Source organism: Hibiscus syriacus, unplaced genomic scaffold, assembly GCF_006381635.1.
Source record: "Hibiscus syriacus cultivar Baekdansim isolate YM2019G1 unplaced genomic scaffold, ASM638163v2 tig00111234_pilon, whole genome shotgun sequence".
Lineage (NCBI taxonomy): Eukaryota > Viridiplantae > Streptophyta > Magnoliopsida > Malvales > Malvaceae > Hibiscus > Hibiscus syriacus.
In genome coordinates, this window is record NW_024063028.1 from 288,013 (window position 1) to 314,410 (window position 26,398).

The following is a 26,398-nucleotide window of genomic DNA, read 5'->3' on the forward strand; positions in this document are numbered from 1 at the left end:
TAGGGATTGCATAGGTCCTATTAGCAATCTGACAATCATATCCGATAGGGCAAACTCAATTGACAACGCTGTTAGAAGGTGTTTCCCATATGCTTTTCATGGACTTTGTGGTGTTCATTTGTATAGAAATCTAAAATCAAGGTCTGCTGGTATAAAAAAGCACAAATGGACATACTTGAAGGCTGTAAAAGCTTATCGGGAAGTGGATTTCAATAAGCATATAAATTGTTTAAGACGTGTTTTGCCTCAGTGTGCTCAAACACTAGAAGATGTCGGGTTTGAAAGATGGTCAAGAGTACATCAACTTGGAGCAAGATATGGTTTCATGACGTCTAATAGTGCAGAATCAATCAACGCTCTAAGTCGTCATTCCTGGAAATTACCCATTACTATGTTAATGGAGTTTTTTCGAGCCTCTATTCAACAGTGGTACTACAAGAAAAGAAACCATGCAGGTATATTTCTTTGAATTTGTAACTTATCATATTTATATATTTTACTAAGTATGTTTATTTAAATTTACAGGAACATTGGAACATCGTGTTACACCATGGACTGAAAAAAAGATAACGAAACGTGTTGTGAAGTCAACGTCATGGAGAGTTGAACCATGTTCAAACACTTTGTTTCAAGTACTGGATAATAACTTAAATGGGCTAGTCGATCTAAATGCAAAGACGTGTAGTGTATGAAATGGCAAACATCTGGTTATCCGTGTGGCCATGTTATAAAAGTTGCTCTTCATTTAAACCAAGATGATTCAAGCGCATACGCTATGGATTGCTACACTACAGAAGTTTTATCGACAGACTTATGCCGAGATTGTCTACCCTATTCCACATCCTTCTGAGTGGGACATACCAGATGACTTACAAACAGTTTTGCCACAGCCATGGACAGAAGGCTACCTGGCCGACCAAAAAGTCACGATCGTATACCGTCTAAGGTGAAGAGAAGAAGAGATCGACATGTAGTCGGTGCAAGGAAAGTGGTCATACAAGGTTGACATGTGGATCACCAGTGCCATCAAAATCATCTTTCCTCTACCAAAATATGGATCCTCATCAAAATCCAAAGCTCATATGGTGTCAAGCAAAAGGCAATCATCTTTAAAATCCCAATCACAATTGGCTTCACCTTTTGGGACTGTTAACTTAGGTGATTTTTAAATGCAAACGTTGTATTATGTGGATTTATGTGTGAACTTTTAACATTTTCAGTTGAATTAATGACTCAGGCCAACCATTTTGACTTAACCAACTCTTGTTATTCAGTTGTTATCACTTATTAGGCATGCATTTGACTATCGCAACACGGAAATTACAATCGCAACGAGAGAATCGCAATGCGAAATGAAAATCCCAACATGAAAATCGCAATGCGGAAATGAAAATCGCAATGTGAAATGAAAATCGCAACGAGGGAATCGCAATGCGGAAATGAAAATCGCAATGCGAAATGAAAATCGCAACGAGAGAATCGCAATGCGAAATGAAAATCGCAATGCGAAATGAAAATCGCAACGAGAGAATCGCAATGCGAAATTAAAATCGCATTGCGATTCTCTCGTTGCGATTTTCATTTCCGCATTGCGATTTTCATTTCGCATTGCGATTCTCTCGTTGCGATTTCATTTCGCATTGCGATTTTCATTTCGCATTGCGATAGTCATTTTGCCTTCAACATAATGCAGATTAAAATCAACAAAATCAACCATTACATTTCAATCAATTAAACAAGCACAAATAGAATTATGTTCGCATCAATTACACAAATCAACTTTTACAAATCATCTTTTACAAATCAATTAAACAATAAAAAAATAAGCAATAATTCTTATTTCCGATCATCTACTATTGAATCAATTTTTACAAATCAATTAAACAATCAAAAAACAATCAATTAAACTATTGAATCAACTTTTGCAGCCATACATCATTTCACGCAGTTCACTTCTGAGATTAACCTGCAGAAACCAAACATTTGCTCAAACAACACTTTCTACACATCTAAAACCTACAAACAGCAAATTATTGAATTCTAGGTACTTAACCAAACATTTTCAAACCAAAAGTCTATAAACTTACCAATTGTTTATGGACATTTTTATAACACGGATGCAGGTAGGCAGCGTCTCGTATATATCGATTTAGCCATATAATGCCGAAACCACAAGCCTACTGCAGCTCTATCTCTATCGGTGGGAGGTAGATACTTGGTGCTTCCCGTCGTCAAACGCTCCAACGCCAAGCATACGAGAGGACCACAATCTCCTATGGCTCCGCTCGTTTGTTGTGGCGCGGTCTCGTCTCTAATAACTGTAATATTGAGCTTCTTTGGCTTCTTGTTTCCAGAACGAGTCCAATAATTGATCGCATCCAAGAATTTAGCCAAATGAGAGCTCCATCCCTTAATAACATCTCTTAAATCAGCCAATGATATGTAATTTATCATGCTGTCATACACTATGTCTTAAGGGATGGGAGCTGAAGCTCGACGAGAATCCAATGTTTACGTTCCAAAACAGGGATAAACACCTGCAATCATAAGTAATAATTCATTCATTTGCGCACTTATTTCATAAAACCTTTAAACTCAATCTAAAATAAATACTAACCTTATCGACCTCCCACCATGCAGGATAAAGTTTAGCTTGTCCATTGCCCAAATCAAATGATTCATCTCGTGCATTCTTCAGTGAACGGCGTTAAAAGACGTCGGCATAATTGTATATCGTATTTTATTTTTCTTAAGTTTTCTTATTATTAGAAGACGTGTCACCCACGCATCGATATGCTGTTTTACAAAAAAAGACATATATTAGTGACTTACATAAATTTAAAAAAAATTAATCAAATTGAAATATAAGAAAAATATAAGACTTACCCCCCATCGAAATAGCCATTGTCTTCGACCCCTAATAAAACGCCCACCAAGACCGATCAAGCAACAAATAGATATCATCAGTGAGCTTGCATATGTCAGTGAAACACCCCTGGCTCCGCTCATGTAGATAAAAATCAACTGCGGTCTTAGCCCAAAGGGTGTTATCCAGAATTGTGTCCGATAGTTGTTCCCTCTCCTCTTCAGATACCGGTATGGTACTGGCCGGTAACTCATACAAGAGCCAACTTGAATCCATCATGTCCGGCACGTCAGAGGGTTTCTCAAGAAGCCTACATATGACGCCATGTGAATCGGGCTCTTGAATGGTGGGAGGGACCTCTTCAATGATGACAGTGGCCTCTTGAACGGTGGGAGGGGACTCTCGAGGAATGATAGGGGGGGCCTCTTCAACGATAGGAGTGGACTCTTGAGGGATGACAGGCGAGTCGGGCTTCTTCTTGCGGTGTCTTCGCACTATTGGGGTGTACGGAGACTTAATAGCACGTGCACGCTGTCTGATGCGTGAACTCCGTCGTGCAAGTATAACCTGACGTAAAGCATCCACTCTATCAGGCAACTAAATAATTAAATACAAAAATCAGTAAATAAACAGACATGATATTTAAACAGTGAAAACAAAGACAAATATGTTTCAAACTTGCATTGTATTCACCCAAGTCATTATTCTATCATAGTTCACAAAATGCATCAGATAACAAAGAAAAATATGTTTCAAACTAATACCCTGAAGTTAGTATTTGTCTTTGTTTTGTCTATTGGTTGAAGTAATGCAATCCATTCAAGTTTCAATTTGCAGAAGAAGAAATAGTTTACTTTCGCAACACGAAACTTAAAATCGCAACGCGAAATGAGAATCGCAACGAGAAACCAAAATCGCAACGCGAAACCAAAATCGCAACGCGAAATGAAAATCGCAACGACAGAATCGCAATGCGAAATGAAAATCGCAACGAGAGAATCGCAACGCGAAATGAAAATCGCAATGCGATTTTGGTTTCGCGTTGCGATTTTGGTTTCGCGTTGCGATTCTTTTGTTGCGATTTTCATTTTGCGTTGCGATTCTCTCGTTGCGATTTTAAGTTTCGTGTTGCGAAAGTAAACTATTTCTTCTTCTGCAAATTGAAACTTGAATGTATTGCATTACTTCAACCAAAAGACAAAACAAAGACAAATACTATTTCACAGTGTTAAAGAATACACAGTTTAGCAGAATTGGCAGCAACCGAACAAATTTACTTTCAACCAAAAGACAAAACAAAGACAAATACTATTTCACAGTGTTAAAGAATACACAGTTTAGCAGAATTGGCAGCAACCGAACAAATTTACTTTCAACCAAAAGACAAAACAAAGACAAATACTATTTCACAGTGTTAAAGAATACACAGTTTAGCAGAATTGGCAGCAACCGAACAAATTTACTTTCAATCAAAAGACAAAACAAAGACAAATACTATTTCACAGTGTTAAAGAATACACAGTTTAGCAGAATTGGCAGCAACCGAACAAATTTACTTTCAACCAAAAGACAAAACAAAGACAAATACTATTTCACAGTGTTAAAGAATACACAGTTTAGCAGAATTGGCAGCAACCGAACAAATTTACTTTCAACCAAAAGACAAAACAAAGACAAATACTATTTCACAGTGTTAAAGAATACACAGTTTAGCAGAATTGGCAGCAACCGAACAAATTTACTTTCAATCAAAAGACAAAACAAAGACAAATACTATTTCACAGTGTTAAAGAATACACAGTTTAGCAGAATTGGCAGCAACCGAACAAATTTACTTTCAACCAAAAGACAAAACAAAGACAAATACTATTTCACAGTGTTAAAGAATACACAGTTTAGCAGAATTGGTAGCAACCGAATAAATTTACTAAGCAATCTAAGTGAAATGGCTAATCTAAGTGAAACTACGAGTAAATTTATCATTAAGTTAAATATGGAAAATCTTAAACTTACCTCGTTGCGTAGAGTATGAACCTCATTCTGCAACGATACTATCATCTCACGTAGAGCGGCAACCTCACCACGTAAAGTTGACACCTCCACACGCCATGCACCATCGTTATCGCGTAGAGTACCGATCTCCTCATGCAAGGCATTGACCTCATCACGTAACTCATCCCGTGGAGGTGGAGAATAAGGAGATAAATGTCGTGGCCTCTTTACCGGTCGCCTGAGGTGATGGTGGAGAAGAGGCTCGATGATGTGACGGGATAGGTGATGGCTCTCGTTCTAGAGGTGTATAGTCGGGTCGATCGGGTGATGGCTCTGGGTGAGGTGATGGCTCTCGAATTGGAGGAAGTGGATGCTGCTCATCATCCGTGCCATCAAAAAAACTCTGACTAGCTTGCCACCAATCAGTGGCAAGCTCTTCCTCCGTGGGTGTCAGTCTTTGTAATGGAATGTTGGCCTCCTAACAATATAAAAACTCAAACAAAGTTAAACGTTTACTATTAATAACTTGTTTATATTATATGAAAGTATTTGTGTTAACTTACATTATTTATTGTCGCATATGGTATTAAGTCTTCCCAATCCAACAGAGTTTTCCTCTTCCAGGAAATAGCCCTGGGAATATCATTTGACGTTTTTATTGCATATGTACGCATGCTGGGGAAAGCCTCGAATATCCAAATCTACAAACAATATAATAACAAAATTAGTAATTGTTAAATAATTAATTATAATTTTAGAAACATTATATATAAATTCTTACCTTAAAGGCCCAAACAAAGCCTGACAAAGTGTATTTCGACCCATCGCCACGCAAACTTTTGCGGTCATCAAAGGCAGTAGACAACTTAGTCCAGGTAGCTTTCCATATATACGAACCCCACAGAAACAGATTCCATGCATTCAGGTCCTCTACCAATATTATTAGCTCCCGAGGAATAGGTTGTCTGGCCTCTCTGCCTAAAAAGCCGGCATACACAAGTAGTAGAAGGCATACTCGGACAACATCGACGTCATCCATCCGAATGAAACCAGCTTTCTTATTAAACAATTTCTTCAGGTCGTCGACGTGTAGGTTCGGCTTCTCCATTGACTCATCCGGAAAAAACCCGGGATAACCATGATGGGGGGCGATATGACGAGTGTACCGGCCTACATCATCGTGTCCGAATCGTAGACCAGTGATTAAGCAGAACTCCTTCCGCCCAAAACAAGTATACGCTGGTGGAAAATGAAACCATATCTCTTCCTCACCACGTTGTATACTGTCGGGTAGATTTGATGTCATGGTCTGAAGCCACAAATGGGTCAAATTAGCATCTCCACCCGGATGCTGTACTCTCAGCCATGGCCCGAAGCAGGTTTCCTCAAACAATTGTCTTTGTGCAGGTAAAAGCTTCGAAGCAATTGTAGTGGCTAGGCTAACTTTATTCCTTAATGTCAATGAAGCCGAAAAAAATTTCTACAAAAACAATAAACATACCAAGTTAGATATACCAAAAACTACACTGTGAAGATATACCAAAAACAATAAACATAAAAAGTAGTAGTTTATTCTTGAAACTAAAATTTGCAACACTGTTTTGTCTTTTGGTTGAAATGAAAATCGCAACGAGAGAATGACTGTCGCAACGAGAGAAATGAAAATCGCAACGAGAGAATCGCAACGCGAAATGAAAATCGCAACGAGAGAATCGCAACGCGAAATGAAAATCGCAATGCGATTTTGGTTTCGCGTTGCGATTCTCTCGTTGCGATTTTCATTTCGCGTTGCGATTCTCTCATTGCGATTTTCATTTTTCTCGTTGCAGATAGTCATTTTCACGTTGCGATTTTCATTTATCTCGTTGCGACTCTTCTGCAAATTGAAACTTGAATGGATTGCATTACTTCAACCAAAAGACAGAACAAAGACAAAGACAAATACTAACTTGAAAATCGCAACGAGAGAATAGCAACGCGAATGAAAATCGCAACAAGAGAATCGTAACGCGAAATGAAATCTAAGTGAAATGGTTAATCTATTATTGAAATGACCAGTAAACTTATCATCAGTTTCAATATGAAAACCTACAATAATGCAAAATTTTCAAAATAAAAATAATTAAAAAAACTAACCCTCGGAGGTTGATTTTCCATTTCTGAATATTGTGAGGGATTTCTGACCGTGAATGGTTGTGAGGGATTTCGTCGGAGATGGGGACGGAAATCTTCGGAGATGGGGACGGATTTCGCCGTAGAGAGTGAGAGATGGAGATGGGACTGAGTTGTGATTTTAGGTTTTAGGTTATGAGTTGCGATTACGGGATTTTGTCTTAATATTCGTTTTTGTAATTTGAAAATAAAATACGCGTAGCGATTATAATAGCGCTTTAAAAATCGCGTTGCGATTTACGGATACGCGTTGCGATTTTACGTATTGTCGTTGCGATTTACGGATACGCGTTGCGATATACGGATACGCATTGCGATTTACGGATACGCGTTGCGATTTACGGATACACGTTGCGATTTACGGATACGCGTTGCGATTTATGTGTTCGCGTTGCGATTTTTATATTCGCGTTGCGATTCTGTAAAATCGCAATGCGAATTTGTACTATCGCATTGCGATTTTCAAGAATCGCGTTGCGATTTTGGAAACTGATTTGCGATTCTGGGGATCGCGTTGCGATTTTTATTTCGCGTTGCGATTTTGTTGGTTATTTTGGCAAATCCAAAAAAAGTTAGTTAAAATCGTATATTATAAGGCATTTTTGGTCACTGAGGCGATTTTCTCTTTAAACAATTCGAGTAACCTGAAATTTCTAATAATTAATTATCAAACGGCACCGTATTTGATGTTATCAACACTAATAATTTAGAAGCGTGTCAACCAACAAGACATGGACGGCTATTGATCGCTACAACCTTTAGGGTTTTTTCTTAAAATACTTTAATTTTAATGCATCAAAAAGAAATTCCCAAGGCAACGACACGTGTCGAAAAAATTCAAGTTAATAAATTAATCCCACACCACATTAATAAAATTAAATACTGTTTATATGATTTCCTTTCAAAAAAATTCCAATATTTGTATATAAAATCATTTAATTTATGTATTTATGAAATTTAAGATTTTACATAAATAAAATAATATTTATATCAGGAGAGAGTTAAAATTTAATTATAAAAGAATGAATTGTTTAGTTAAAAATATTATTCTAAAAATAATTAATTAAATTATAAAAAATAAAGAGACTAAAATTAATTTTAATGTCGATTTAGCATATTCTTCTTGAGGCATCTATGTGTTAATCAAGTATTGAAGTTCATAAAGGCCAAAAAAAAAAAAAGGCGATAATAAAGAACTCTGAAGCATATCTCAGTGGTGCATAAATAATTCAATCAATCATTATTGGTATGAAATAATTATTCAAAATAATTATTTTAATATTTTTTAACTAAATTATTAAAATACTGATCCCGATGTACACTCTCACACCAACCTACTTTATTTTATTTTATTCCTTTTCATTTTGTCTATTTATATATGAATTAGAGATAAAAATTCCCACTTTGCTTTGTTTTCTCCCTCACCACCCATTAAGCAATAATGTTTTCTATACCCCCAAACAAGAAATATATATTATTTCTATGCTTTTTATAAATATAATATAATAATTACCGAGTGGTTGTTTCTTTCTACATTAGCTTTTCTCCAGCCTCCATGATAATATATACATCATTATATATATAATAGACTGTTAATTTATCGTTACTAATGAAACGAAAGTTATAGACTGTTAATTATATAAATAGATATCCTTATAGAATCTAAACGAAAAAACTTTCGAGATAATATTATGGAATAAATTAATTCACGAGATAATGTACTTCCCAGATTAATTGCTCAAATAGGGTGAAATGTTGGCCGTAGGTCCTCATGTCTTCCGGACGACCTACTACGTGGCCAGCTTCCCGGCGAACTCACAGAGAGAATGAACGTGTTGCATGACACATGCACGTCCCAACACATAGGTCGCCATGTCCTCCGGGCGACCTTGTAGGTCGCCATGCTCTCCAGGCGACCTTGTAGGTTGCCATGCACTCCGGGTGACCTACCCTTGCTCACTCGCTCGGATGCCCTCGCATAGCTCGCTCGGCTGCCCTCGCATAGCTCGCTCGGATGGCCTCGGATGCTCTCGCATAGCTCGGTCGGATGGCCTCGGATGCCCAACGTGTTGGGACGTGCATGGCACATGCAATATCTCGTAACTCTCCCGGAAGGCATGGCGACCTACGACCAACAATGTAGATTTCACCCTATTTGAGCAATTAATATTGAGAGTGCATTATCTCGTGAATTAATTTCTTCCGGAACATTATCTCGAAAGTTTTGCCGAATCAAAACATATCTAAACGTGTGGAAGAATTTCCGTCTTTTGTTTTTGGATCACTTATAAGCAAAGCATGTTGGAAATGAATTCAATCATGGGAATACATCACAATCAGATGAGTGGAATTTTGGTTACGCATTTTAAATAAAATATTAGCCGTAGTTGTTGATTTGATAACATCACACCACAATTTGTCAAACTGAACGTTGACGTTTTTTGAAGTTATTGGGAGGAACTCAACAATCCAAGTTCAAGACTCGGGAGTCAACATGATCCAATGTTTCGATGAATACAGTAATTTGACATGGAGGAGTTTTGCACTTCTTAGTTGTTGCGTAAAATTCCTCCATTCATTAACACAATCCTTCCAATGCCATCGATTCATGTACTAAAGAATTACATACGTTAATTACTATGAATGTTTTAAAATGTTATGCACATCTGATCATAATTATTATAAAATATGAGAGAATAATAGTTATAATATATTTATTCATAGATAATAATAAATTTAGGATATGGTTTATATATAATAAAATTTAAATCAGATCTAATGGCATTTTTTATCATCGAACTTTTTAATATTATTTTAATTCTTAATTTTTTTTCACCTTATATAGTTTTCTAATTGAATAAGTTTATGAAAATATATCGAATTTATTAAGTTAACGTCAATTATTTTATTTTATTATCAGACTTTTATAGAAATTGCTTGTGTTAAATATATAAAATGCGCCCAATCTATGTCCGTTTTTTTAGTTTAGTGCCTAATATTTATTTTGTTACAGTTTTGTGTCTAACATTTCATTCTGTTACTCAAAATGGGTAAAGCCCTGACGAACCGTTAGTTTTATCCGTTAAGTGATACGAGTCACAATCTGATAATTTTAATTTTTTTTATATAAATTTAAAAAATAAAATTATATTTAAAAAAACACAGATAAATTTCAAAATAAACCCAAATCTTTGAAAACCTTCATTTCAACCCCTAAACACATGCCTATCGTCGCCCTTTTGCCGTCGAATCGACGTTTTATACCCGCGAACTCTAGGATTAAAATCGCAATTCCAAGCGATTTCGAGGGCCAATTGACAACAACTACAACGGCTTATAACTAGGATGATGACAATGACTACGTCGGCGACGACTTAGTGTTAGGATTTGAAGATTTTAGGGATTTTGAGGCTTTTTGTAATTTAAAAGAAATAAGTTTTTTTATAAATACAATAATATTTTTAATATTTAAAAAATAATTTAAAAAATACAAGATTGTGACACATGTCGCTTAATAGAGGAAACTAACCATTTTGAGTAACATAATGAAATTTTTTGCACCAAATTGAAATAAAATAAACATTAGGTACTAAATTGAAAAATAGACATAAATTTGACACCTTTTGTATATTTAAGCCAAATTGCTTTGTATTTTTTTCATAGAAAAAATTAAAAAAATATTTTAATATTAAAGAAGTCAGAGAGGCGGTTTGTGGGTCACAAAATTAGGGTCTGCAAATATAAAAAATACAAATACTTTTTTCTTATTCTTATTATTTTATTTTGGGCTTTTCATGTTAAGAAAATGACTTAAAGTTTTTGGACAGTACTGCCTGCCTAGTGCGGTAGGCCCTTGTTTTCGCTTCCTATTATTTCGTATTGTTATTATTATTATTTTTTATATTCGCCAAAATCAAAAGAGGACCCACTGGTAATTATTAATTATAATTTTTTTATTTCGATATTTTTATAAAAGGAAAATAGTCAAAAATAATTGTTTACGAGATGATGTCACCCTAACTCAAGAATGACATGTTCAACCTGTGGCCCGAACCATCATGAGTCCTGCGCATTCAGATAAAGTCGGATAGTATTAATTATTGAAAATTTAATTAGTTGTATGAAATTTTATAACATTTTTTTAAAAAGATATTATTTTTAAATAATTTGAGGTGATTATAAGGTAATTTTTATTCAGTATTTTTTAGTTATTTATAACGTATATATATCATGCATATGCAACAGTTCGAACCCAAAATTTTTAAGAAAAACAATACTCTTTTTTAACTACTGAGGCACACTTGATACGTTGAAAAATTAATTAAATTTCGATAAAAACCTTTTTTATTATTTAAATAAAAAAATTAATTACAATGGAGTGAATAAAAAAAACTTTAATCAAAATTGATCTGATCTCTATTATATTAATTAGTAAATCAGTCAACTAATCGAGCTAATTTAACTGATTAATTAGTACCAATAAATAAGAAACACTTAAGTAACCAGAAGATTATTTCTACACTATTATTATTTTCATAACCACTTTGACTTGAAATGAAAATTAAATAATTTAATATTATTTTCCTTTAATTTGAAAAATATACGTTGAATGAATTATTTTTCTTTTAAAATGAGTTTTGAAAATTATTATTAGAAAAACAAATGGCCCAAAAAAATGTGGGACATGAGCAGCTGGATCAAAGCCCGACGCTACTTTGAATTAAAAGAACTCCAAATTTGACATTGGACTGTAAAACCCAAATAAAAATCTAACCCTAAACCCTAAACCAAATATTAGATGAACAATATGATGTAAAAGTAAGAGAGATGAAGCGTATAGAATATCATATTTATGTTTGATCCACTATGCCGTCATCAAATTATACATATTACACCAATTGAACGTTAAGTTGATGGAAGTACATGGTCGACTAACTTATCATTTAAATTATTTACTTTTTATATTATAAAAAATATATAATTATAAATTAAATTAAAATTTGATTGAAAATAGTTGTGATCTTTAGTTTGTTATAATTTTATTCACGTAATTGAGAAAATCTGTTATCCAAAGATGCTAAATTCCCCTTCCATCACCAAAAAGAAAGAGAGCAAAAGCCTCTAGAAACCTAGCATTTGTACCAAAAGCCTGGAATTCCAGTATATCCTTAACATAGGGGGTGTGCTTGGCTTACTAAAGAAACAAGGCAGCAGCATCAGCAGGAACAAGCAGGATCTGCTATTCTTCTTGCATATACTTTTATTTGTTAGAGGAGGAGGATTCCATTAAAGAGAAAAATGAAGCCTAAACAACTAGAAAGCCTCTTGGGTGATCTTCAACAATTCTCAAACCCAGAGGTCTTCTCTTTCCCATTAAAGAAAACTCAGAATTTGTTCATATGGAAGTAGCTATTGAATCAGTTTGTGGTGGATTATATGATTTATTCAATGCAGGTGGAGCTCGAACAGTATCCTACTGGCCCTCACATCGCTTCTCGCTTGCTTTACACCGAAAGAACATTTTTTTTTCTCTTTTTGGGGCTTCATTTTCTCGTGCTATTGGCTAGTTGGGTATTAAGATTCTCTTTTTGTTTATTTGTTTTTGGGGTTTTTTTTAAGGCTGAGAATTCATTTGATGATATTAGCAATAAGGTGGTGGCGGATTTTGGTTGTGGATGTGGCACTCTGGCTGCTGCTGCTGCTGCTGCTCTCTTGGGTGCTAAGTAAGTAAACCCCATTTTCTATTTGTTGATTCCTTGAACTGAATGCGGGCTTTTGACATTGGTATTGGCGTTTTTGTTTTCTTTGGAATAGGCAGGTTATTGGCATTGATATCGATTCTCAATCTCTTGAAATAGCTTCTACGAATGCAGAAGATCTTGAGGTGCTTTTCCTTTTTGTTGATTTTGATGTAATAGTGTTAATTCTAGAGATTTTATTGGTCCAAGTCAATTATTTTAACATCTGTTTTTCTTTTACCTTTTTATCTATGAGTTTAGTTGTTAATATTTGCTAGTTAATTTTGTGTTATTTGCTTAGTAATTCGCATGTTTCGTGATGTCTTCCTTGTGTTTGCTTTCGTAATTGAACTGCAGTTAGACATGGATTTTATTCAGTGCGACATCAGTAACCTAGGATGGAGAGGTAACAGTTTCCTTCCCTTCCCTTTCCCTTTCTATCTCTCTGTCTTTGGAACTGTAACATAATCTTGATATTTGATTTTCCCCGAAAAATTACGGTTCATTCTGATATTGATATGGACAAGCTATCCTCTTTAAGCTACGGAATCAATGGTTAGTTTGCAGGCAATGGTGTTTGTCTTGCACATTGGACTAATTTGGGTGCACATGGCTGATTTGCTCCAACAATAATTCAACTTGTTTCTTCTCCTACTTCAACATATATTTATGTCAAAGATGCACTATAAATTGAATGTGTTTGTTACTTTCTGGAAACTATGCCACGTGTACTGAATCAATCAAGAGAAACATAGTAGGAAAGTTTTAAGTTTAAAATAATATGTATGTTAAAACGGATGTTCTGCCAAGCATTTCTTCAGTCTTAAGTTGTGATTTCTGTCTTCGTCTCATGCTTTAACTCCGTTTTTTGGTCAAATTGTTGATACTGTTGTGATGAATCCTCCATTCGGAACTCGAAAGAAGGGCATTGACATGGATTTTCTATTTGTAGCAGTGAAGGTTCAACTGTTGTGATGAATCCGTTTTGTCTCCAGCTCCGTTTTGACGTCTCTAAACCATACAAATTCCACAAGAAAAAGGCGGTGGATATCGCCGTGGATCTATGGCGATTCGTCCCCAAACACAGTCCGGAAAAGACGATCAATCATCGAAGTCCAGCTAAAGACCATACTTGTAGAGTAATTAATTGTTTTACTTGCTACTATGTTGATCTAACACACTTGGTCAAATCTCTATATTTCAGCTTCCTAGTCTGAAAGTCCTTAAATTAAGGACAACATAACACATCATTTTATTGAGAGATTAAATTTATTAAATTATTTAGAATTAAAATAAGGACTAAATTGAAATGATTTGTAAATATTGAGGGTTAAATTTATTAAACTATTTTGAATAAGGATTGAATTGATAAATTTTTTAAAAGTTTTAATTGATATTTTTATGCTTGATGATAAAACAAAAGTGACCTTATAGTTTATTGAGTATCTGGTCCTTACCCCAAATTAATTTGATTCAGTTTATGTAACAAGTTAGTGGTAATTCTAATTTGGTTTAATTTTGAGTAAATCTTATATATATAAATATATATATATATCTAAAAAGGTTATACATGGAATTTACCGGTTAAGTCGGCTTTTTGACCGAACAGATGACAATTTGGTTCGATTTTATTCTCAGTGTTCTCATTTTGCAAAAATAAATTGGAGAAGAAACAATTTTCATATTACAAAATCAAAGACTAACCTTTAATGGCCATTTAAAAGCATATAAATGAAGGTCACTACAATGAAAACTTTGCTTAAACACATCAAAAAAAAAAAACCAGATTATCCTCTCGTCCAAAATTAGTTCCTACCTCCATTACTCAAAACGCTTCACACTTTTGACAATGGAAGTTCTGACGATTCCCGCTCTCAAGCTTCAGTTTCCGTTTTAGTATCTCCAGTTGTCTCGCCAAGCGTAAACCGAACAAACCTTCGAAGTTTTATGTTCTCTCCGAGAGCTGCGACAGTTTGCTTTACCAAGTCTTTAACCAACAGACTGTCATCCTTGACGAAGGGCTGTTCCAATAGGGCAAGCTCTCCGAGCCTCTTTGAGACCCTCCCTCCAACGATTTTCTCTCTGATGTTCTCTGGTTTTGACGCGAGGTCATCTCTTTGCATCTCGAGCTCTTTTTCTTTATTCACGATGCTCTCCGGAATGTCTTCGATGGATACAAACTGCACCTGTGGACAAGCCACAACTTGCATTGCTAGGTCATCGACCAACTCTTTGAACTTTTCACTTCTACCAACAAAGTCAGTCTCGCAGTTGACTTCGATTAGGACACCGATCCTCGAGTCGTGAATGTAGGCACCAATTCGGCCTTCAGCAGCAAGCCGGCTGGATTTCTTGTCAGCAGTTGAAAGGCCTTTCTTTCTAAGGTATTCCTGAGCCTTCTCGATATCACCTCCAGTTTCAGCCAGTGCTTTCTTGCAGTCCATCATCCTGGCTCCTGTTTCTTCACGTAGTCGTTTGACAAGTGCGGCGGAGACTGCCACTTTTGGTCTGCAAAAGAGAAATGGGTGTATATAAACCGTGAAAGAAATGACATTGTATTAGTAACAAATGAGAACCCACGGAAAACCACCACTTACTTCTCATCGGTTTCCTTGACTTCCACAGGAGTCGAATGCTCTTTTCCAGCAGTAGAGACGGGTTTCGCGGCAGTTTGGGCGGCCACTTCCGCAGCAAAATCCTGACTTTTCTTCTCTAGTCCCTCTCCAAGATTGAACCTCACAAACCTTTTCACTTTTATATTTTCTCCAATGGTTGCAATAGTCTGCTTTACCCAATCTTTCACCACCATCTTATCATTCTTAATATAGGGCTGCTCAAGTAAAGACAACTCTTCAAGCCCCTTCCGTATCCGTCCGTCAACAATCTTCGATCTAATTTGCTCTGGTTTCGATAAGAGATCTTCCTTTTGCATCTCTATTTCTTTTTCCTTGCTTACAATCTCCTCAGGGACGTCTTCTGGAACGAGATATTGTACCTGAGGGAAAGCAGCGACCTGCATGGCAAGATCATCGACAAGCTCCTTAAAAATGTCACCCCGTGAGACAAAATCCGTCTCGCAGTTAACCTCGACTAGGACACCGATCCTGCTATCGTGAATGTAAGAACCTATTCTTCCTTCAGCTGTAGCTCGACTGGCTTTTTTATCTGCACTTGCCAAGCCTTTCTTGCGGAGAAATTCCTGAGCTTTAACGATATCCCCTCCGGTCTCCGAGAGTGCTTTCTTGCAATCCATCATTCCTGCTCCTGTTTCTTCCCGGAGCTGCTTTACTAAAGCTGGTGATATAGTTGCTGCTGTTCATGCATACAAATCAATGTTTCAAAAGTTCCCATTTCGTATTAGAGTTCAATTCAAAAGTTTGTAAGACACATTTAATATGTATAAAAACTGCCAAAATGAATGAAGTACAAACCTTTAGTCTCATTATCTTTCGGCGTAGAGCCGTTTGAATCGGTAACCTCATTGTTCTTTTGAGGTGCAGGGTCTGCAGCTTCAACTTCCGAAGAAGGAGTAGTTTCGCCCTCAGAAACTGGTGTCTCTATCTGATCTTCCTCCTTGGTATCCTCAGATGGATTCTCTTCTTCAACTGCTTCACTTCCAGAAGACTTAATCTGATTATCAGTCGATTCTTGAGAGGGATCAGGAGAAAATGGTGTCTCTATCTGCACTTCTTCCTTGGTATCCTCAGATTGATTTTCTTTTTCTTCAACTGCTTCACTTCCCGAAGACTTAATCTGATCATCAGGCGATTCTTGAGACGGATCAGGACTTGCATTGTTTTCCACTGTATCTGCACAAAATTAGCAATAGGAAATAGTAATAGATCATATCCCCTTTTTCTCTTGACTATTTTTTCTTCACAAAAACACAACACAAGTCATTGGTATGAAATCCTCAAAAATAGGTTTGCTATCAGTGTCATGATTATCGTACCTTCGGCATCTTTGGTATCAGCAAGATCTGGTTGTACGTCTGTGCTGGCAACACTGCCTTTTTCATCCGGAATAGCTTCAACTTCTTCATCTTGAACAGATGCAGCAGCCGGAGTTTGATCCTCAGCTAAGGGTACTTCCGCTTGTACTACATCTTTTGCTGCAGAATCTGCATCAACTGAATTTTCAGATTTCACTTGATCAACGACTTCACCAGATGATCCAGCTGTTTCATCGGTTTCGACCACATCCACTAATGGAACTTCCGCACTGCTTGCCGGAGACAAAGCTTCAATGCCGTCATCTTTTTCCTTCTCCGTGGTTTCCTCGTCCTTGTTTTCAATATCAACTACTGTATCTGTTTCCTTTTCAACCATTTCATCTGCTGCAGTAGAGGCAGTGGTTGTCTCCTCATCAACCACTGCTGGTTGAACCTCTAATTTCTCTGACTTTTCTCTCTGATCCAAAAATGCAGCAATCTCCTTGTTCTGACGAAAAGCCAGCATAAAGGGATTTGTTGCAGTATACACCACACCTTGGCTAACCTGTGAGTCCAACTTGTCATAATCCTCTTCTTTTTTCATCGTCAAGGTTACTGATCCTCTTGTGATGCGCAAAACACGAACTTTGACTTCTTGTCCAATTTGCAGCGATGAGTTCCCCATCATGCTCATAAGTCCGTCATCAGATTCTTCTTCGTGGGGCAAGAATCCTTCTTCTCCCTCAGGAAGAGATATGAATGCGCCAGACCTAGCTAAATTCTTCACTGTGCCATCCAACTCTTGTCCCTTGATGAATTTTGAGCTTTTCACATCCCTTTTTTGGCTGGACCTGGAAGTATTCTTCCTTGGAGACCTTTCCCTATCAGTAGTGGCAGGACCATCTTTCCGTGGCTGGCGCTTACCAGCATCATTGTTTTCACGCATGGAAAGAGAGATCCTCCCGCTCTCATTGTTTACTTCAACTAACCTCACCTTCACCTCTTGCCCAACAGAAACAACACTTGCAACATCCTTAACAAAGCTATCGCTCAACTGGGAAACATGCACCAGTCCTTCCGTGAAAGCTCCAATGTCAACAAAAGCACCAAAGGGTTGGATCGATCTTACTTTCCCAGTAAACATTGCACCAGGAATAAGCTCCTCATTCTTTACAGGTGGCATCTCACTTTTTCTCACAGGTCTTGTTCGTTTCGATTGAGCTGGAGCAGGTGAAGAATCGGGTTGGCTAGTTGATTGTTCGCTTGTTTCAACTGCATCCGCTTGTGTTTCTGATCCTTCATCGGAAACTTTCGTCACAGAAGAACCCGATTCCTCCACTGCTACGTCAGTCCCAGTGGCTGATAAACGAATTCCCCGTTTTCCATGCAAGGCATGCCCCATCCCGTAGTTTTGAAATGGACTAACAGAGATTGATAGAGGTAGGATGAATCTTTGTGAGGCTAAAGCATGTCGTGTGTTTTTCCTTGATGAACTGCATCTTGTTAAACTAGTGTTCTTCCGTACTGTACATGCAGCTCCAGGAACGAATGTGATGTTGCTAACGGAAAATGGGATCACGGGAGTCATGCTGACTTGAATGAAAAAGTTTAAAGTACACCCTACTCTAAAATAAGGGTTTCATTTGTATCTTCACCTGCAAGAACATGAATGATGGGCTCAAATTTGTGATAAGGCATGATATGTCCAAGCACCGATCATGCTCAAACCAATGTGGATAGCATCAAAAGAATCAATAACACTTTTTTCCGATGATTAAATTTGTCGTGCAAATCTAAGTTTCACGTTCAACTAAGATCCCGATATGCCAGTCGAACTTGGTTGTTCGCATACATTAGCTGCTTTCAGAAAATACATTAAGTTCCGAACTCGAAAACATGTGGATTTAGCTGATAATCCGTGTTTATTTCATATATTTCACAAATCACAGAGGATTCAAAATTTCAAATAGCTTAATTCTCAAACAAATAGTTCTCTGCCTACTTGGCCAAAACAACAAATTCAAAGCCGAAACATCGGGATAACTCGCCATCAATCATCTAACTGTTCTAATTGCTGGGAAAAATCTTTATATTCAAATTAAGCTAATAAAATCAGCTACAAAAAAAAAATCAAAGAAAAGAAAAGAAATAATTCTTATATAAACAACCAATAAGATACTTGGATAAACATTGTGCATTCGAACAACATTCTCGGACCGAGCAAAAGGTAAGCACTTATCAGTTATCAATAAGCAATTCTTATATAAACAACCAATAAGATACTTGGATGAAAACTAACCAAATTCTAGCTTAATGCCACAGTTAAAGTTAGAAATTTCCACTCACAGACAAAAACCCAACATTTCCTTCCCAATTAAATAAAACAAACAGAGCATATTTCATTACCAGAATACCATAAAATTTCAAACATGGCATGACTCTAACTAAAGAGAATTGAAAATAAAATGGAAGATTAATAACAACCCAGAATTCATAAGTGGGAGGAAATGAAAACGTTACTTGAAAAACAATGACCCATTAGCTTGTAATCAAGTAAAAATTATACCTTTTTCAGAGAAAAAGTTTTCTGGGAAAAAAAAAGGTTTGAGAATGAACTGAAAACGCAAGGTGTTGCTTTGGTGATAGGGGGCTGTTCCTCAGAAGAAGTAGAACGAAAGGTGGGGCTTTAAATCCTTATCTTTGGTTTACCTTCATGGATATAAAATAAAAAAAATAAAAAAATAAAAAAATAAAAAAATAAAAATAAAATAAATACGATGAAGACTATGGGCTCATCTTGCCTACAAGATTTATTCTCATCCTTTAGTTATTTGATTGGTTAAGATGGACTTGCACTGGTTTGGACCAAAGACAATAACCCATAGCTTTTGTATTAGATACCGAATCGGCTTGGCCCTTAAATTTTACCCTTAGATATATACGATGAAATAATCCAAATTGTTTGAGAAATATTACATGTGAAAGGCCTTAAAAAATTAGGGTAAAGTACATAAATAGTCCCCTGACTATTAGACGTTATTTTGTTGAGTTCTCTGACTATTAAAAGCAACAAAATGATACTCTGACTATAGGGCATTGTTCTGTTGAGTTCCTCGACTAATTAAAAGTTACAAAATGGTCACACGACTCTTCATGTTTTCCAAACTCGTCTTTTTTCATTAAAAATTAACGATCGTATAAGCTGGACGTTAACCTGTTAACTAATACATTATAAAATCTAATTCCAGAACCATTTGAGTTGTATGGTCGTTGGAGATTCTAATATCATATTTTATCATATCTCAATCAGCAGGTTAACATCCAACTCGGACTATTGTCAATTTTTTAACGGAAAATGACTTGTTTGAAACATATCAATAGCCGAGTGACCATTTTGTAACTTTTAATAATCGGAGGACTCAATAAAACAACATCATATAATAGAAGATCATTTGTGTACTTTACCAAAAAGATTATCATCCATATAAATAGAAGAATATGGACAGATCGAGGGGTGCTACGAGGTGTTGATATCTCCTAAATTTTTTAAATTTTTATATAATTTAAAGAATTTTATATTTTCTATTGACGATATAATTTTATATTCTTAGAATTTCATAATATTTTCTTATTTTAAAAATTCACACCTCCTAGTATAAATATTTTGTTCTCCTTTATAGAATAAACTAGGACGCAGCAAAGAGCTGCAGAAGTCGAAGATGATCTCATAAAAGGTATTATATTATATGTATATATATATTATTGGTAATTGGCCACATGCATGCATGCAAGCAAGGTAGCTAGCTAAAATAGACTTTTTCTTTTGTACCTTAAAAAACAAGTTTTTAGGGTTAGGCAGCTGCAACAGAAACCAAATTCTCCATTCACTCATTCATCAATAATAAACTAAGAATGTAAAGGCATGAGCAGAATTATTTTCCAACAAATTTTGCGTTATATTTGCATTTCGTAGGACTCATGACCTCATACCTTTCGTAATACTGCAACTACATATCGTACATTATATAATGTATCTCAAAGTTTTTTCAAACAAGGAAAGATCATAGAGTCGGTCGATATTAGAATATTATCAATAATATAAGTATATATTTCGTGTTTTAACTTTTTATAATATGAATCATTTAATATATATATAAGTTTTAAATATGATTTTATTATATTAATTATATTTAAATATGTTCCGTCAGGTTTATTAAATATGTATTAGATTCAAGTTTTTAGGAATATAATAGAGTTAAATATTTGATGAGTGGATTTTATTTGTCTTTGTGATTTTGTTCCATTTGACGAAATTAATCTATATTTAAATACTTAAACAAATAAGTGAAAACCAGTTCAAATTAATATTTTTTTAATATTTTAATGTGACGACAAAGTGATATTTTATTTGTCTTATGTTTTTGCATGTTTCGAAACTCTGGGTCAAAAAGCTTATTTCGAATCCTCTGAAAAATGAAAGAACCCTCTGATCCAAGACTCCCAAAAAAACAACGTTTGCGGGATGAGAACCCCCTGACTCCTCTGTCCTTCCCCACTCTGACGCCCCTTCTCAGATTGATTGCGATTCTCGTTCCCCAAACTCTCGGCCAACCATCTTCTATCGAGACATGCTCACAGGCAATCCTAACGACCATTCAGTTGACAAAGAAGTAGATCTAGATGATGATGATATTGATATTCTTGAAGACGATATAGCCATTGGCTGTTCAAATGGTATTTCCACCATTGATTTTTCTGAACGTGTCCAATCTTTGGCGATCAAAAGCATGGATCTGGCGCTCGTGATCAAAATCCTTGGTTGGCGAATAGGATATAACACTCTTCAAAACCGTATATACAATCTTTGGAAGCCTTCTCACCCCATTAAACTGATGGATATAGAAAATGACTTCTTTTTGGCAAAGTTCTCACGGAAGGACCTTGGCAAATCTTTGGACATTACTTGACCTTTGAACCTTGGTCAATTGATTTTCAACCCTCGCAGTCTCATCCTCAACGCCTCATGGCTTGGATCCGTTTACCGGAGCTTCCTGTGTCACACTTTACAAAAGAAGCTTTATTGAAGCCATTGGGAACCAAATCGGTTCAGTCGTCAAGATTGACTATCAAACCGATAACGACTATCGTGGAAAATTCACTCGTATGGCGATCAATATCAACCTGTGCAAGCCTCTGGTCTCTAAACTCATCATCAATGGTAGAATGTAGATTATCGAATACGAATCTCTTCCTACAGTCTGTTTCAACTGTGGTTTCTATGGACATCTCCTGACAAACTGTCCTAAAGATCAACCCCCCGCTGAAGCACCAATTGACTCCGATGCTCAACCACCGTCGTCTGATCCAACTCCGACTGAAAACCTAGCTCCGACTGATCCCTTCGGTCCTTGGATGATCGTTGAGAAACGGAAGCGTAATCCCCAACCTCAATCTTCCAAAACTAAACCAGGAAAAGAAAATATCACGGTCTAAATTAATTTTTTAACATTGTTAGAATAATCGTTTTAATTTCTATATTTTCTTTTTGAAAGATTTTAATTTCAAATATTTTAATTTTTATCAAAATAATCATTATTAATAAAAATGGATAGTTGACTAATAGTTGATATATAATTGATGTGATATTTTCATATGCATTTAATTGTATTATGATACATGTTATATCATTATTTTAAATGATGTGGTATGTGTCACATAATCACCTTGAGTGAAATTATGTGTCACGTCGTTACCTTATATAATATGATACATGTACATTATTATCTTAGATGATGTAACATATATTATGACAATAATTAAATACATATGAAAACGTCATATTAATAATATATGTTGAGCTATAGTCTACTAATAACTTTTATTTAATATAAACTATTTTAATTTAAAATTAAAATGTTGAAATTAAAATATTTTAAAAAATAAAATAAAAATATAATTTTAAAAAAACATTCGAGATTAATTTTGATATTGGGTTCATATTTATGCACTGTGGATTTTGTTTTACAGTTGATCTATGATACTTGGTGTTCATCTGGCGCCCTTCGTGTTCATATTTTAAAAAAACATTTGAGATTAATGGACGGTTAGTGAGCACCGGAGGTTATCACAACGGTTCCGACACCGTCAGAATTCTCGAGACTTGGAATGGAAAGAGTATCCCAGAGCACTTGGAAACGGAAGATGGTATGCCACACAAAGTAACCTTAGCGACAGTAGATTCATGGTGTTTATTAGGAATCCAATAGAAATGAAGAAACTATACTTTGTATTTCATACTCAATCAATCTGAGTGATGTACAATGATGTTGTTTTTTATATACAACTTCAAGATGCTAGCTTATGCTTAACAGACTCCTTAACTAACTTTAACAACCTAAATTGACTGACTAACAACCTCTGTTAACTACTCAACTAACATACCATGTAAGCTATAGTAGTACGAGCAGCAACACGTGCATGATGCTTATACATCATGCTAACATTCCCTCTACTTCTTCTTCTTCTTCTTCTCTTCTACATCTTGGCCCTAAACAATTGAAAAGATGAACAATTGAATCGAAAGTGCTGACGCTTCCTTCCGTTCACTTGAATCAAAAGTGTCGATGCTTCCTTCCGTCCACTTTGAATCGAAAGTGCTTATGTTTCCTTTCGTTCTTCTTATTCACCTTCATTTCTTTCTTCTTCACCCTCTTTTACAAGGTTCCATGACATTTTTTTATGGACTCTTGGCTGTGAAGCTTTCAAGTCCCATGAAACTTTGAGATATAAGCAACAAAATTAAACTTCTGTTACACACAAAAGAATTATACTACTATGCAGAAACAACATCATTGGTCTCGAGTGTACCCATAAACGGAATCTCTGCTATGAAGAAACAACATCATTGGTCTCTAGTGTACCCATTTCTTCAAACATTTTCAACTGCTCTAAAAACCCATCATTAGGGCGCACAAACTCACAACTTAGCTTTAGAGATTCAAGGGCACCTTCTTGAGATAGTTGTTGGGTTCTCATCAAATATGCCATAATTATAGCCACACTTCTTGACACTCCAGCAAAGCACTGCACCAAAATAGATCCCTCTTTTCTGCTTTGACCAATGAAACCAAGACTTGGGTCTAGGTAATCCAACAAATTCTCGCTCTCCATATCTCTAATTGGCACTGCCATTCTCACCAATTTCAAATCCTTCCCTGCATATTCCAACAAGTACAACAACTTCTGGGGTGCCAAAGAACTCTTAGAATCATCATGTGAATGATTCGCGGGAGCTGCAGCATCACGAGACCCACCTATGTATACCTTTTTAATTTCCTTGGTAGGGATTGTGAAACCGCTACGCCATTAAGAGAAAAACAATATTGATGCAGAGCTCAGAACAGATAGAATGTGTGTGATCTCTGTGCTACCATTTTGCAAAACTTCAGCATTCGATTTCTTGACGGATTCGATCTCGGAGCCGGCTCGACGGGCGACGTTGACGACTTTCTCACCCTTTTCCACGCAGCAAAAGAATAAATGAAGTCAGGACCGTTTGGCAAATGATACCATATTAGGAATCCAATAGAATTGAAGAAACTGTACTTTGTATTTCATACTCAATCAATCTAAGTGATGTACAATGATGTTGTTGTTTATATACAACTTCAAGATGCTAGCTTATGCTTAACAGACTCATTTACTGACTTTAACAACCTAAACTGACTGACTAACAACCTCTGCTAACTACTCAACTAACATACCATGTAAGCTATAGTAGTACGAGCAGCAGCACGTGCATGATGCTTATACATCATGCTAACAGTGTTCGGCGGTCGTGATTTTCCTACGTACGAATTCGTTCCGGCAGAAGGCCAACGCAACACTCTAGTCCAAGTCGTCGATTTCAATTTTCTCAACGAAACCCACGATCCTGTAGAGAACAATTTGCACCCTTTTATCTATCTCAACACCGACGGAACGCTCTTCGTCTTTGCAAACATCCGTTAGATCCTCCTCGATATGAACACTAACAAAGTCGTCCATGAGTTCCCCGTCCTCCCCGGCGGTTCTCATAACTATCCGGCGTCGGGATGTTCTTGTATGCTTCCGATCACACTTCAACCCAACGAGAAACGTCGCATCATCCCGGCCGAAGGGATGGTATGCGGTGGCGCCTCGCACGAAGCGTTTACGTTGGCGGATTTGAATCGACCCAAAGTGTTTCAACCGGCGAGCAAGGACTGTGCTCGGTTAGATATCACTAAAAGGAGCAAAGCTAGATGGAAGATCCAGACCATGCCGTCGGCTCGTATTTTCGGCGACGCACTTTTTCTACAGACGGGATATGTCCTTCTCATCAACGGCGCCAAGAGTGGCTCCGCCGGGTGGGATGATGCCAGGGACCCGAATCAGACCCCGTTCTGTACCGTGTTGTGGTCGGAAGCGGTACCGGTACCAAGTTTGTGGAGCTTACCCCTTCGAACATTCCACGTATGAATCACTCGACGTCAGCGTTTCTCCCCGACGGAAAATCCTCGTCGCCGGCAGCAACACGAACCCCGGATACGTGGATATTGCACTCTTCCCCACCGAGACCCGTGTCGAAAAATTCTCCCCGCATTACTTCGATCCAGCGTTGGACCCTTTCAGAACCGATATTTTATTGGACAAGTCCGCCAACAAGCTCATTTATGGACAGCGGTTCGAGGTGCAAGTCCGTGGCGGCGATCCGAACATTGACATGCAGAAGCTTCAAGTGAATATCTACTATCTGCCATTCACGACACACGGTATCTCGATGAATCAAAGGCTGATTAGACTGGGAATTTACGAGGTAAGAAAATACCCCGCCGCACCAGACGCCTCCATCATCGCTTTTCAAGCACCACCCAACAGCAACATTGCTCCGCCGGGTTATTACATGTTGTTCGTCATTTATAATGGGACGCCTTGCCGCCGTGTCATGTGGGTTCAAGTGAACGAGTAAAGCCTTCTCATTTCCAGCTCCGGTAGATTCAATGTCTCAACACTGAGCTGCAAGTTCGCCTCTAATTGTATTTTATTCGTTTTTTGTCAACACATTCTTCTTCCCTGTTATGGGCATCGTGATTCAATTTTAAATATTTTTTCCATTCTATATTATTATTATTATTCTTTTGACATTGAAGCAATGAAAATAATTCTGTTAACAATGTTAGCTTTAAGTTTTCTTTAATTATTTTATAATATCCAAATTCATAAAATAAGATTATAAAAATATTTACAGATTATAATAGCCCGTGAAGAAGAACTCACATGCTTCCGTCCCGTAGCTAGCCTTTCACGCCTAAAAATATTTACAGGTATTATTATGAATATATATATATATATATATGCTTTGTCTTCCCAACAGCAAAATGAAAGTTGGAATGACATCATTTGAGGTTGTCGAATAAGCATGCACGTCTAAATGTGGTGCTGATTTGGTTTCTATAGTTGGACAAAAGAACCAGCTGGTAGCTATAACACTATCAGTATTAGTCTCATGCACGACATTTCATTTCTCTTCCTCTCCGCGTACCATCTAAGCTCAACTCTTAAGTCTTAACCTAACTTAATTTCACGATAATTTTTAATTTCTTATTTTCACTTATTAAGAAAAGGGTAAATTACCTATTTTTGTTCTTCCAACTATGAACGACATAAAAGAATAAATGA

At 36.6% G+C, this 26,398-nt stretch overlaps 3 protein-coding genes and 1 pseudogene across 4 annotated transcripts; 2 read left to right on the forward strand and 2 right to left on the reverse strand.

The window, feature by feature from the left end:
- The first annotated feature begins 12,118 nt into the window (after positions 1-12,118).
- Positions 12,119-13,916, forward strand: LOC120156627 (rRNA N6-adenosine-methyltransferase METTL5-like). Its single transcript, XM_039167928.1, has 5 exons — positions 12,119-12,388; positions 12,485-12,753; positions 12,845-12,914; positions 13,126-13,174; positions 13,640-13,916. The coding sequence occupies exons 1-5, from the start codon at positions 12,329-12,331 to the stop codon at positions 13,741-13,743; spliced, it is 552 nt and encodes a 183-aa protein (XP_039023859.1). The 5' UTR covers positions 12,119-12,328; the 3' UTR covers positions 13,744-13,916.
- A 498-nt stretch (positions 13,917-14,414) lies between these two features.
- Positions 14,415-19,417, reverse strand: LOC120156585 (polyprotein of EF-Ts, chloroplastic-like). Of its 2 annotated transcripts, none has more exons than XM_039167884.1 (5): positions 19,266-19,417; positions 16,721-18,354; positions 16,200-16,577; positions 15,366-16,077; positions 14,415-15,276 (listed from the first exon to the last, which is right to left on the reverse strand). In XM_039167884.1, the coding sequence occupies exons 2-5, from the start codon at positions 18,285-18,287 to the stop codon at positions 14,643-14,645; spliced, it is 3,291 nt and encodes a 1,096-aa protein (XP_039023815.1). In that variant the 5' UTR covers positions 18,288-18,354; positions 19,266-19,417; the 3' UTR covers positions 14,415-14,642. The 2 variants fall into 2 exon arrangements, with proteins under 2 accessions (XP_039023815.1, XP_039023814.1); XM_039167883.1 differs by having other exon boundaries at positions 15,366-16,080.
- Positions 19,418-23,584: 4,167 nt separating this feature from the next.
- On the reverse strand, positions 23,585-24,513 carry LOC120156693 (dual specificity protein phosphatase 12-like). Its single transcript, XM_039167979.1, has 3 exons — positions 24,463-24,513; positions 24,138-24,214; positions 23,585-24,056 (listed from the first exon to the last, which is right to left on the reverse strand). The coding sequence occupies exons 1-3, from the start codon at positions 24,511-24,513 to the stop codon at positions 23,585-23,587; spliced, it is 600 nt and encodes a 199-aa protein (XP_039023910.1).
- A 1-nt stretch (position 24,514) lies between these two features.
- Positions 24,515-25,714, forward strand: LOC120156694 (annotated as a pseudogene).
- The last annotated feature ends 684 nt before the right edge of the window (positions 25,715-26,398 follow it).

Coding starts and splice junctions, on each gene's coding strand:
- LOC120156585 (XM_039167883.1), bottom strand. CDS start 18,287: ATGACTCCCGTGATCCCATTTTCCGTTAGCAACATCACATTCGTTCCT. Junction 16,578..16,720: donor TGATACCAAAGATGCCGAAG/GTACGATAATCA, acceptor AATTTTGTGCAG/ATACAGTGGAAAACAATGCA. Junction 16,081..16,199: donor GAAAGATAATGAGACTAAAG/GTTTGTACTTCA, acceptor ATGCATGAACAG/CAGCAACTATATCACCAGCT.
- LOC120156627 (XM_039167928.1), top strand. CDS start 12,329: ATGAAGCCTAAACAACTAGAAAGCCTCTTGGGTGATCTTCAACAATTC. Junction 12,389..12,484: donor AACAATTCTCAAACCCAGAG/GTCTTCTCTTTC, acceptor TATTCAATGCAG/GTGGAGCTCGAACAGTATCC. Junction 12,915..13,125: donor CGAATGCAGAAGATCTTGAG/GTGCTTTTCCTT, acceptor ATTGAACTGCAG/TTAGACATGGATTTTATTCA.
- LOC120156693 (XM_039167979.1), bottom strand. CDS start 24,513: ATGTATAAGCATCATGCACGTGCTGCTGCTCGTACTACTATAGCTTAC. Junction 24,215..24,462: donor GTACTACTATAGCTTACATG/GTATGTTAGTTG, acceptor TGCGTGGAAAAG/GGTGAGAAAGTCGTCAACGT. Junction 24,057..24,137: donor AAATCGAATGCTGAAGTTTT/GCAAAATGGTAG, acceptor TTAATGGCGTAG/CGGTTTCACAATCCCTACCA.